At 48.6% G+C, this 13559-nt stretch overlaps 1 protein-coding gene and 1 non-coding gene across 6 annotated transcripts in view; both read left to right on the top strand.

Annotated features, from left to right (window-relative positions):
• PDE4A (phosphodiesterase 4A) overlaps window positions 1-4296 on the top strand; it is a 37533-nt gene extending 33237 nt beyond the window's left edge. For all 5 annotated transcript variants that reach the window (XM_061190503.1, XM_061190504.1, XM_061190506.1 and 2 more), the window contains one exon: window positions 1700-4296. In XM_061190503.1, the coding sequence (XP_061046486.1) occupies window positions 1700-2380 (681 nt within the window). In that variant the 3' untranslated portion in view covers window positions 2381-4296. The remainder of the gene's footprint in view (window positions 1-1699) is intronic.
• Window positions 4297-7091: 2795 nt separating this feature from the next.
• On the top strand, window positions 7092-7195 carry LOC133091548 (U6 spliceosomal RNA). The gene has a single exon (XR_009700893.1). It is a non-coding gene; the product is annotated as a U6 spliceosomal RNA (small nuclear RNA).
• The last annotated feature ends 6364 nt before the right edge of the window (window positions 7196-13559 follow it).

Genomic DNA, 13559 nt, shown 5'->3' with positions numbered 1-13559 from the left:
TGTGGCTCACGGGCTTAGTTGCTCCGCGGCATGTGGGATCTTCCCAGACCAGGGCTCGAACCCGTGTCCCCTGCATTGGCAGGCAGACTCTCAACCACTGCGCCACCAGGGAAGCCCCCCTTGGTGGATTTTGAAATGAAGTTAAATGACTCGTCTTCATCACATGCCTTTTTAATTTAACGAGGGGGACAGAAACACAGTCTCGTAAAAGACAACACTGAAGTGTGAATATGAGAGTTTCTCACTCTCCCTGCTTCCAGCCTCCTCCCTGGTGAGACCTCCTCTTCCTGGTTCGGTGTGTATGCCCTTCCCATCCAGGGTTATGCAGCCTCAACACTGTTGGCATTTGGCGCTGGATCATTCTTTGTGGTGGGACCGTCCTGTGCATTGTAGGGTGTTGAGCAGCATCCCTGGCCTCCACCCACCAGATGCCAGGAACACCCTCCCGTTCCTGCGGTAACAACCAAAAATGTCTCCAAACACTTCCAGATGTTCCCAGGGCATGCACATAGCCCCAAACCCCTGATGAAAACCAGTTTTGCTTGTTTTATTATGTATTTATGTTCACAAGCAACTTAATAGCAACAGTTTGTGGGTTTAGCTTTTTTAAAAAATATAAACTGTATCAATATATACCTTTTTTGGGGGGGGCGGCACTGCATGGCTTGCAGGATCTTAGTTCCCCGACCAGGGATTGAACCTGGGCCCTTGGCAGTGAAAGTGCAGAGTCCTAACCACTGGACCGCCAGGGAATCCCAATGTATACCTATTTTTATACAGCTGGCCTTTTCTTTCCAAAAATGACTTGGAGATCTGTCCACGTTATTACACATAGATTAAGCTTATCCTTTTTCACTACTATATAGTATTCCCACAGAGACAGATGGATAATGGTTTGTGTAGTGATTGCTCTGTTGGTGGACATATAAGTGTTTAGTAGTTAGGAATTCACAGTGACTCAAACAGGATAAAGCTTTATTGGTTTTTGTTTTTTGTTTTTTTTTTCTCTTATGTAAGGAAAGTCTGGAGAAAGAGAATTTGGCTCTCTCTGGCTCCACATAGTTGGCAGGCACCCCAGAACTTTCAGTGTTTCTCTTCTATCATGCGAAGCTTGGGGCTTCTCTCCTCAGAGATGTCTCTTGTGGTCACAGATGCTGTTGAAGCTCCAACCATTCCTCCCTGGAATGTCGGGGAACTAAGATCCCACATGCCGCACGGTGTGGCCAAAAAAAATAATAATAACTTAAAAAAAATAAACTAATTCCCAACTGATGTATATATGGAGGTGTTACCAGTTTTTGTTTGCATCTCATACGTGTTTTTTTTTCTTTTTTTCTTACTTGTGCAAGAGTTTTTCCAGGGTGGCTCTGGAGAAGCGAGATTGCTGGGTCCAAGGGTATCAACATCTTTTATTTTTTTTATTTTTTGCCACGCCGCGCAGCATGTGGGATCTTTGGGACTTCCCTGGCGGCCCAGTGGTTGGGTCTTCACCTTTCAGTGCGGGGGTTGGTGTGGGTTCGATCCCTGGTCGGGGAGCTAGGATCCCACATGCCTCGTGGCCAAGGAACCAAGACATAGAACAGAGGCAATATTGTAACAAAGTCAATAAAGACTTAAAATTTTTTATTAGATCCCGCAGCATGGCGGTGCCATCTGCACCAGCAGATCCCTGGTTTATTCTTCCTTCTCCCTCCCTCAGGTGGGTTTCATCGACTACATTGTACACCCGCTGTGGGAGACGTGGGCTGACTTGGTTCACCCAGATGCCCAAGAGATCCTGGACACTTTGGAGGACAACCGGGACTGGTACTACAGCGCCATTCGGCAGAGCCCATCGCCACCACCCGAGGAGGAGCCTGGGGGACCAGGCCACCCCCCTCCACTGGATAAGTTCCAGTTTGAGCTGACGCTGGAGGAGGAAGAAGAGGAGGAGGTGTCCACTGCCCCAGGTGCAACTGAAGTGCAGGAATTGTCCACCGCCCAGGATGTGTTCCCGGCTGAGGAACCATTGGAGGTCGATGGCCAGGACCAGTCTACGGAGGCGGAGGTAGAGGAAATGTACTTGACCCAGCAAGCAGACTCAGCAGATAGTGTGGCTAAGGGTCAGGACGCGTCCATGCCCCCAGATGCATCTGTAGGCTGCAGCAGCCCCCCTGCCCTGTCTCCTGAGAGCCTCCTTCTGCCTGTCTTGAGGACCCCGCCCCCTCCAGAGGAGGACCCGGGCCTTCTGGGCCTCCCCTCCATGGCGGCCGAGGTGGGGGCCCAAAAAGAGGATCAGGCTGCCAAAAGGGCGTGCTGTGCCTGCACAGGAACATCGGGCGAGGATCCATCCACACTCCCAGCTCCTGGAGGGTGGGGGTCAGCTGGAGGCCCTACCTGAGCCTCAGCCTCTACACCCCATTGGCCTCCCTGCCTCCCGCCACCACCATCACCCCCCCACCTCCTCCACTGCCTCAAAGACTCTTGGGCCTCCTGAGAAAAAAGAAAACAGAAAAGTGGGGTTTTTTCTCTTTTCTTTTTTTCCCCTTTCCCCCCACCCCCTCTCATGGGGCCTCTTTTTGGAGGTGGGGGCTGGGGAACAAGGGGCTGAGGTCCCCGAAGGGATTTTATTTTTGGAATTTTAATTGTTACATTTTTAGAAAAAAAAACAAAAAAAAACAAAAAAACCCAGGATGAAACACAGCAACTGTAGATGCTCCCGTTCCCAGCTCCCCTCGGCCAGCTCCAACCCCCTCCCCCAGCTCCCTCCTCCCCCCCCACCCCCGCTTCCCCCCTCCCCCACCCCCCAGGTTCCAGGCTCAGTCTTCCGGCCTCTTCGGGCTCTTCACCTGGTGTAGGGTCTCCCTCCAGACTTTTCTTCTGAATTTGGGAGGGTCTCTAGAACCCAGCCAGGAATAGCCATTCTGGGCGGGGCCTCTGGGGGCGGGGAGGGGGCGCCCCATTAGCTCTCTGCCGTCCCCCCCAGAAGTCTTCAGCCTCATTTTGCACAAACCTGGCAATACTGACTTGGGGGACGGGCAGGGGGGAGACGGGGATTTTAAGGATGCAGGGGTAGGGTGTTGGAGGGACATTCACACCACCCACCTGGGGTCTGAGGTTTGAGGAGGGCGTGATCCACCTCCCCCCTCCACCGGCCACCCCTTTCCCCTTTCAGTCTGGTTTCCGTTTGAATTTTCTCCGTTTGCGGGGGTGGGGGATGGCTTGGAGCCGCACCCCTCCTTCCAGCTGCTTCTCCTCTTGTTTCTGCCTTAATGATTCCCACGGCCATAGGAGAGGGGGTTGCAGTGGCTCCCACCTGCACCTTGGGTGGAGTAAGGCCAGGCCCAGAGTCCCCATCATGGGCACAGCCCCCTCCCCAGCATCCTCCTGTCCCCCTCCCCGACTCTTTGCCCTAGGAGGAAGCAATAACGGTGTACACCCACGTCCCCTTTCTGGGCAGCCCTTCCCACCCTGGCAACCAAGGTCATCTCTCCTTTGCCCGCACCTTGCCAAGCCTCCCCCTCTACCCCTAGCTCTTCCCCCAAGCAATACGACAGACAGATGCAAGGCCATTTTTCTCCAAGCCATGGGGGGGCTGTTTGGAAAGAAAGACCCCCTCTTCCCGTTCCGCTCTGCCCCTCAGCCTGGCTCTGCAGCTGGGCAGGACCGGCCTCTCTCTCTCATTTCTCTCCCCTCCAGTTCGGAGCACACGGTACTGTAGCCCCCAGCTCCCCCCAGCCTTCCATCTGTCTGTCCTTCCCTGTGGGGAGTACCACCCGCTCCCACCCCCACGATGCTGTACAGGGTTCATTTTTGTAGCGAAAGTAGTTTCAGACCCAGCTGGCCACCGGAGTGGGCCTTTTTTTTTTTTTGGTTTTCCTTCTTTCTTTGTTTATTTTCTTTCTTTCTTTTTTTTTTTTTGTACATACTGTAAGGTTGGTTTGTAAGTTATTCTACAGAGGCAAAAAGGGAAAATAAACTTGCCCTTCCCCCGCTGACTCAGGGGAAGGAGGGGTTGAGGGTCTCCCGATGGGAGTCTCCATTCCTGCTGTATTATACAAACTGTACCATAGACCCCAGAAGTGTGGACTCAGCACTGTTGTTGAACGGCGAGTCATGTCATCAGAGGGGGTGAGGGAGGACTGGGCAGAGCCTGCCCCTCCCCCGGCCCCAGGGCCAGGAGTGATTGGCAACTGGGGACAGGGACCCCGGGGAGCGGGGTGGGGGGGAGTCAGTACCCCCTCGAGCTGCTCGAGTGTTGTCCACTTTGATGATCAGTCAGTCGGTCTGCTGATCGATACTCAATCCTTCGATCTTGTCTCCAATTAAACCGAGGCTTTCACCGATCTTTCCTGGCTGATGTGGCTTCCTTTCCCATCCTGTTTCTCAAGGTGTGTGTCTCTCTCGCTATCTGTCTGGGGAGGTGTGGGGAAAATGAGCGGGCTCTGTCCCTGCCTCTTCCCAAGCAGATAGAACTTGAAGGGGGTGCAGACAGCTTGGCGGCAGGCAGCGCCCCGGCCTGGGCCAGGTCCAGGCACAGGGACTGCAGGTTGTAAAGTGGAGGTTCAGACCACGCAGTTTTTAGAGGCCAGCAGACCCAGGTAAGCCTTGTTTCTCTCACGTGGAGCATATCTGACGCAACGTGGGTTCTCCTGGTACCACGAAGTCATTCCCGGAAACCTGACTGACCCCCACCTCCAACATCTGGTTGCCAGGTCATGATAAAAGCTCTTGGATCAAATTCTGCCCTGCAGACATTAAACTTGATTTATTAGCACAAGAGAATTTACATCTGTAAGTTCCATGAATTCTGGCCATGATAGTGTTGCAGCCCTCACGCTGCATTAAAACAAAACCAAAACAAACAAACAAACTTGACTATCCTAAAGCCTGTGAACCTTATGATGTATATCAGGCAAGCTGAATCCTCCCAAGTTCACACAGGACCAGCTTGGGATTTTAGCTCTGTTTTTCCAACGAGTTCATACAAGATCGGGGAGCTAGTGAGTCTCAGATATTTTAACCAATCCACATATTTGAATACTGTTAACTCCACCCCTGGGAGCCCATTTTTCCAACCTTTATCAGCCTAATTAACAAGCCCCGATTTCACCAATAAAACGTTTCTGCCATTCATTATGCTAATTAGTGAAACTTCCCTTGTGAATAAAGATGAAGATGGAGGAAGTGTTTGTGATGCAGGCTTTCAGATTAGAATACGGGCTGCCTCTGGTGTGTAATAAACAGAGATACACACGTACACACACAGTCCTTAAGTGGTTAAGCACAGTGGGACCAATATATATTCACAGCATGTGTCTTCTGAAACAAAATGATGGTAGCTTGGGACTTCCCTGGTGGTCCAGTGGTTAAGAATCTGCCTTCCAATGCAGGGGATGCGAGTTCGATCCCTGGTCGGGGAACTAAGATCCCGCGTGCCGCGAGGCAACTAAGCCCGCGTGCTTTAGGGCCCGAGAGCCACAACTAGAGAGCCCGCGTGCCGCAACGAAGAACCTGCACACCACAACTAAGACCCGACGGAGCCAAATAAAAAATACTGAAAAAAAAAAAAAAAGATGGCAGCTTCCCTGGATCTGAGGATAGGCCGACCCACCTACTCTGCTATTTGTCTCTAGTGGCCAAGGACTGGTTTGGATCCCAGTTCTAGCTGTGTGACCTTGGGCGTGATCTCTCTGACCTGCAATTGTTTCATTTATAAAATGGGGTTAACAAAAGTTCCAGACTAGAGAGGGGTGTCCAGTGAAACTTTCTATGACGATAAAAATGTTCTATGTCTGCGCTATCCAATAAGGCAGCCACTAGCCACACGTGGCTATTAAGCACCTGAAATGCGGCTAGTGCAATTGAACTGGAGTTTTAATTTTCCTTTACATTAAGTAGCCACGTTTAGCCAATGGCTACTATATCTGACTGTGCAGTATTGGCACTTAAGCGAGAGAGTTAATGTAGAGGGTTTAATGTATACAAAGGTTCTCCTGCTTGACTTTGGCTTAAAGATTCATATCCTGGGCCAGAGGAGCAGGGGCCAGCCTGGACCCAGGGGGGAGGAGCAAAGCTGAAAAACTAGGTAGAAGTTTCCAGGGAATCTGAATTTTGCGCAAGAAGCAACGAGGAGACGCAGTTGTTTTCCCGAGGGTGTTTCAAAGGGAAGCAGAGTCGGGGAAAGGGTGTTGGGCTGGGGGTCAGGAGGCGACAGTATCAATCCCAGCCTGCAGGGGTTAGGTGGGTGGCTCTGGGTGAGCCTTCTTGCTCTGGGCCTCAGTTTTCCCAAGTGTAAAAGGGTAGGAGTGATGTCCCACATGCCTCCTGAGTTGGGACTTGGTGACAGTCTGAGAATGTGGGTCAAAGGATAGAGGTGGCATGTGACCATCAGCTGGCTCTTTAAAATTCTCCTGTTGGGGAGTTCATCTTTCCTCAGGGAAAGGTGGCCAAGGGCAGAGAAGCCCTGTAATCTGAACAGGACAGGGGGCCCTGGGAAGGGGTGGAGTCGGTTCATTCTTTGAAGTTGACATCAGCCACTTGCAGGCTTCAGGGGTCTGGGGCAAATGGCTCCACCTCGCCCAGCCTTTAGAGGGCTCTGCCCTATGCTAAACCCATTACTCAGATTATTTTATCAACTTTCCAGCTGTTCTCGAGATATGTACTATCATTTTGCAGATGAGGAAACTGAGGCTGAGAAGTGATCTCACAGTGTTGAGAAAATTCAGGGAAATAAGGCAGGGATCTCACTTCACCCAATGCCTGTTTGACAATGATAGCTGCCTGGTACTTTTATATTATTATCGCTACTTTAGTTCACATGCACAAAATCCTGAGATGTGGGTAATATTTCTCCCTCTTTTCTCAGCATAAAAATATATGGAAGTAAAATGAAAAGAAGACAGTTTTCTTTTTTCACCTATTGGCAAATAATGAAAAGATGGATCATCGAGGGGTAGGCAAAGCACTTTCATAGCTCGTTAGTGCTGGTAGAAATTAGCACATACAGCTTTCCAGGAGTGGTCTGACAATATTTATCAAAAACATAACTGTGCATGCATTTTGACGCAGACGTTGCACTTTTAAAAATATTTATCCTAAAGAACGAGTTGGTGCTCGCTTGGGCAGCACATATACTAAAATTGGAACCATACAGAGATTAGCATGGCCCCTGCACAAGGATGACACACAAATTCGTGAAGCGTTCCATATTTTTGCAAATCAAAACTACAGTGAGGTATCACCTCACACCAGTCAGAATGGCCATTATCAAAAAATCTACGAACAACATATGCTGGAAAGGGTGTGGAGAAAAGGGAACCCTTTTGCACTGTTGGTGAGAATGTAAATTGATACAGCCACTATGGAGAACAGTATGGAGGTTCCTTAAAAAACTAAAAATAGAACTCCCATATGACCCAGCAATCCCAATACTGGGCATATACCCTGAGAAAACCATAATTCAAAAGGACACATGTACCCCAATGTTCATTGCAGCACGATTTACAATAGCCAGGACATGGAAACAACCTAAATGTCCAGTGGGGCTTCCCTGGTGGCACAGTGGTTAAGAATCCTCCTGCCAATGCAGGGTACACGGGTTCGAGCCCTGGCCCAGGAAGATCCGACATGACGCAGAGCAACGAAGCCCATGCACCACAACTGAGCCTGCGCACTAGAGCCCGCGCACCACAACTACTGAAGCCCGCGGGCCTAGAGCCCGTGCACTGCAACAAGAGAAGCCACGACAATGAGAAGCCCGCGCACTGCAACGAATAGTAGCCCCCGCCCGCTGCAACTAGAGAAAGCCCATGCACAGCAACGAAGGCCCAACACAGCCAAAAATAAAAACAAATAAATAAATTTATTTTAAAAATGTCCAGGGACTTCCCTGGTGGCCCAGGGGTTAAGAATCCGCCTGCCAATGCAGGGGACACGGGTTCGAGCCCTAGTCTGGGAAGATCCCACATGCCTTGGAGCAACTAAGCCCGTGTGCCACAACTACTGAGCCTGTGTGCTACAACTACTGAAGCCCACACGCCTAGAGCCTGTGCTCCGCAACAAGAGAAGCCACTGCAATGAGAAGCCCGTGCACCACAACGAAGACCCAACACAGCCAAAAATAAATAAATAAATAAAATAACTTTTAAAAAAAAGGCCAACGATAGATGAATAAATAAAGAAGATGTGGTACGTATATACAATGGAATATTACTCAGCCATAAAAAGGAACGAAATTGGGTCATTTGTAGAGATGTGGATGGACTTGGAGTCTGTCATACTGAGTGAAGTAAGCCAGAAAGAGAAAAATATCGTATTTTAATGCATATATGTGGCATCTAGAAAAATGGTATAGATGAACCTATTTGTAGGGCAGGAATAGCGACGTAGATGTAGAGAACTGACATGTGGACACATTGGGCGAAGGGAAGGGTGGGATGAACTGGGAGATTAGGTTTGACATAAATACACTACCAGGTGTAAAATAGCTAGTAGGAACCTGCTGTATAGCACAGGGAGCTCAGCTTAGTGCTCTGTGATGACCTAGATGGATGGAATGGGGGGGGGGTGAGGAGGGAGGTCCAAGAGGGAGGGGATATAGATATATATACAGCTGATTCGCTTCATTGTACAGCAGAAACTAACACAACATTGTAAAGCAATTTTACTCCAATAAAAAAATTTGGAAAAAAAAAAAGAACCAGTTGGATGAAAACATAAAGCTGCAGGTACCAAATGCCCATTCTAGTGCTGATCGGAATAGTGAAGAATTGTTAAGAACCCAGATGTCCAACACTAGGTAGTCATGAAATTATGCTTCCTGTATGATGGAGTAATATGCACTTATTAAAAACAATGAGGTGAGACTTCCCTGGTGGCGCAGTGGTTAAGAATCTGCCTGCCAATGCAGGGGACACAGGTTCGATCCCTGGCCCGGGAAGATCCCACATGCCGCAGAGCAACTAAGCCCATGCGCCACAACTACTTACCCTGCGCTCTAGAGCCCGTGAGCCACAACTACTGAGCCCTTGTGCCATAACTACTGAAGCCTGCACGCCTGGAGCCCATGCTCCACAAGAAGAGAAGCCACCGCAATGAGAAGCCCGCGCACCGCAACGAAGAGTAGCCCCCACTCGCTGCAACTAGAGAAAGCCCGTGCGCAGCAACAAAGACCCAACAGAGCCCAAAATAAATAGATAAAATAAATAATAATTAAAAAAATAAAATATAATAAATATAAATAAATAAAAATAAAAACAATGAGGTGTGTCTATATTTATTGAAATGACAAGATGTTCACAATGAGAAGAGCAGGCTTCAAAATGTTCTGCATGGGCTTCCCTGGTGGCGCAGTGGTTAAGAATCCGTCTGCCAATGCAAGCGACACAGGTTCAAGCCCTGGTCGGGGAAGATCCCACATGCCAAGGAGCAACTAAGCCCAAGCGCCACGACTACTGAGCCTGCACTCTAGAGCCCACGAGCCACAACTACTGAAGCCCACGCGCCTAGAGCCCATGCTCCGCAACAAGAGAAGCCCCCGCTCACAGCAACTAGAGAAAGCCCCTGCGCAGCAATGAAGACCCAAGGCAGCCAAAAATAAATAAATAAATAAAAATAAATTTTAAAAAAATGTTCTGCTTTATACCATCCTACATGTGTGCATAGAAAAAGCAGCTTGTTCATCAAAATATTTACAGTCTCCAGTGAATGGATTAAAAGACACTGGTGTTTTCTGTTCTGTAGTCTTGGATGTTTTCGAACTTTTGCAATGAACATGTATTACTTTCATAATCAAGGGGAAGTTATTTCATAATCAGGGGAAAGAAATAGCCAGTATTTGTTATCTGGGAGCCACAGAAGCATAGTAGATAAGCACACAGACTCTGGATTCTGGTCGCGACTCTGCCAGTTAATGACTGAGTTAGTTTGAGAAGATTACTTACTCATGCTGTGCTTCAGTTTCCCTCGCTGTAAAATGCAAATAATAACAGCTCAGGTTTGCCAGGCGATTACCATGTGCCAGGCACTGTTTTACATAAATTACCGCACTTAACTCTCGTAACAGCCCTGCTAAGTAGGTACTATTCTATAAAATGGGTCACAGGCGAGGAAGCAGGTAGAACTAGGCGTTCAAACCCTCGTGCGCCCCCCAGAGTGGGTCTGAGGAACTACAGCAGGCAGGAAGGTGCGCGGCGCGTAGACTGGGAAGAAGGCGTGCCAAGGTCGCGCGGGAGATTTTCTTCCCCGAGCTACGATTGGCTGTCGTAGCTGTCATTAGCCAATAAAGCAGCCAATGAGAGGCGCGGCCGCTGCGCTTTTCGAACCAGATGACTGAGGGAGCCGAGGAACTTGGACCGAGGCAGGTGCGACGAACCCTGAGGCGGGTGAGGGGACCTGGCGTCACTCCCTTCTGGAGAGTGACCCCAGCGCCGTTCCCATTGTCTTAGGGAGACCCCGGCGTCATCCCCCTTTCCTGAGAGTACGCTAGCGTCATTCCTGCCGTACTGAGGGGGACCCCAGCATCCTCTCGCCCTCCTGAAGTGAACCCTAGCAGCGTCTCTTCTTTCTGAGAGCGACGCCAGAGTCGTTCCCACTTCTCAGGCCCCTTGCTGATGGGGCCCCAGCATTATCCTTCCTGAGGGAGACCGACCCTGGCGTCACCCCCTCTTCTTGAGGGGTCCCCTCCTATGTCATCCTTTTCTAAGGGGACCCCCCCCAGGGTCATACTCCCCCCCTTCCTCAAGGGTCCCCGTATTGCTCCTCCCTGAGAAGGGGTCTGGCATTGTCCCCTCCCTTCCTGAGGGTTTGTCGTCATTGCCATCCCCACACCCTGAAAGGACCCATCATCCCCCTTCTCTCTGAGGGTAATCTCTTCCTCCCTTGCAATTCGAGAAGGACCCCGGCAAGGGCTTCGGTGGTCCCCGTACATGAGAAGTCCCAAAGCCCCCTCCTGCGCTTTCCTTTCCGCAGCTGGGGAGAGGGAAAAGGCAAGACTCAAATCACCCTCAAAATGTTTGGGGGCGGGGGAGTGAAACTAGCTGATAAGGGAACTCACCACGTCACATGAGAAATTGTTTAAGGAACTGGGGCTGTTTCTCCTAAAATGGGAGCTGGAGGAAGGATCTAAAGCTGCCTTAAACTATTTATCAAGTGCTTCTCACAGCTCCTGACATCATCAGTAGGTACTTATTCAGCAACTGGATATGTGCAGGCTGTTACCTGAAAGAGGGATTACTCTGTTCCATGAAGTTCCAAGGTATCTGATGATAACAGGTAAAGAAAGGTCAAAAGGGCTTCTTGGGTTGAACTAAAATCGTAACAGGCTAAGTAGCTCTACTCTTGCACAGAGCTGGCGAAATCCACACCGTTGGAGAAGCATCTGCATGACCTCACCAATTCCATTTAATCTCACAAATGTTTATCATACATCCATTGTGACCAAGAATCTACTCAACGTTCAAATATGGGTGAAGCTCCTATTGTGTGCCAGTAAATAAAATGGTGAACAAGACGAAGAATAGAGGAATAATTATGAATACAAGGCAAAAAATACATTGTTTATGACTTCTGCAAGCTACTTTTTCCTAGAGCAGTTCTCAGGGTTTCTGGTTGTACATTAATAAAATACAAATAACTGTCCACCCCTCACCGCCCTTGACCATAGGCTACAGGAGGGCAGAAACCATGTCTTCTGCTCCCAGTTGTATCTACACAGGGTCTGGAATATGGTAGGCACTGGAATATTTGTTGTTCCCGCCTCATCTCTTCACTTGGTGAATCCTCAGAGGAACTGGGAGATGGTCAGAGACGGTGATATATGATCAGTAAGGGAAAGACATGGGCTAGAAATGAAAGAGAATCCACCTGCGATAGCTGAGACTTAAGAAACACCAACTCCTTGGCTAATGCTATTAATCTTTCCTGACCCTGAAGCTGAGGGCAAGTGAAGGCAAAGAGGTAGCTGACGTCAGCATCGGGCTGCAGCTTCGAATTTCCCACAAATGTTGTCTAAATCAACTGAATAAATCCCAGGGGATCCTGGGATGTGTAGTCTGAAAAGTGTTCCTGGGTGTCCGGCTTAAAATTTGGTGTAATAAAATCAAAGTTACAACCCTGAGGTGTGGATTTGGTGCTGGTGCTCACAAGAGGGAGAGTCCTTGTTTATTTATAAAAATATAATTTTCCCAGAAGTTTTGAAGAATGCTGATTTTTTTAAAAAATAGGAACAAGCCAAAATCAGGGCATTCTACACTCTGGGACTTCTCCAATCTTGCTCCTTTTCTTCTCTGGAAATAGTTCCGTTTTTTACCCAAAGGCCCACAAGAGGGTGCTGCACTCCTTTTAGGCCACACTTCCTGTATCAACCCTGAGGGTCTTGGGGAGCTACAAAACCATCATAAGACAGGTGGGTTGGTGGAAGCACTGATTTTTTCACAGGTAATGAGAGCCAGTGAGGAATTTTAAGTAATGCAGGTATAGTGCTCTGAGGTAATAAAATGTTATCATTATCATTCTGACTTTGAAAACCTTAATAATTCAGATTAATGTTAGCATTTCAGGTTTCTAGTACTTATCTCGTTCCTAGTCAATAATACTACATTGGGCTTCCCTGGTGGTGCAGTGGTTAAGAATCCGCCTGCCAATGCAGGGGACACAGGTTCGAGCCCTGGTACGGGAAGATCCCACGTGCTGCGGAGCATCTAAGCCCGTGAGCCACAACTAGTGAGCCCACGTGCTGCATCTACTGAAGCCCGTGTGCTCTACACCCCGTGCTCCACAACAAGAGAAGCCACCGCAATGAGAAGCCCGCGCACTGCAACGAAGAGTAGCCCCCCCGCTCACTGCAACTACAGAAAGCCCGCGCACAGCAACAAAGACCCAACACAGCCAAAAATAATAAATAAAATAATAATAATAATAATACATTTATTGTATTCTTACTGTGTGCCAGGTGCTAGATACTGTTACTATTCCCCACTTTACAGAGGAGGAAAATGAGGCCCAGAGAGGATTTGCACCTAGTAAGTGACAGATATGGGTCTCAAACCTAGTCTGTTTTCTCTACAGTATTCTTTTTTCTTTTAAATTTAATTTTCTTAAATTCTATCTTCTGCAATGCTGTATATTCCCACTAACATTTATATTTTAAAACCAGGAACCCCAGTGTTCTCCTTACTTGTTGCAAGTAATAAATACTTCTTTCGCCCAATTAAAAAACAAACACACACACCAGAATACACTCCCAAGGGAGAAGATAGTCCTTGAATTGAAGGTATGTTGTATTGCACAAAGCAAGATACTCTAGCATCCAGAACTACAGTGGCCTTCACAGAGCTGAAAGTTATCGTAGACATTGCCCGGTTAAGAGTGGGAAGTTACTTGCTCATCATCACTATGAGTTCATCCTGTCTTTCACCTTCATCTTTGTTTTCTCTTTCTATACTGGAACTTCCCCTTAGCTTATAAACATGCTTTGTCTTCTGAATCTTAAAAGCAAAACCCCAAACCCTCCCTGAACCCTTCGTTCCTCTCTAGCTGTCATGCGTACTTTCTTTGCGTCTTCTCGCCCAAATGTCTCA

The sequence above is a fragment of the Eubalaena glacialis genome, chromosome 4 (assembly GCF_028564815.1).
Source record: "Eubalaena glacialis isolate mEubGla1 chromosome 4, mEubGla1.1.hap2.+ XY, whole genome shotgun sequence".
Lineage (NCBI taxonomy): Eukaryota > Metazoa > Chordata > Mammalia > Artiodactyla > Balaenidae > Eubalaena > Eubalaena glacialis.
Note: the sequence above shows the minus strand (reverse complement) of the source record. Positions and strands in the feature narration are given on the sequence as shown.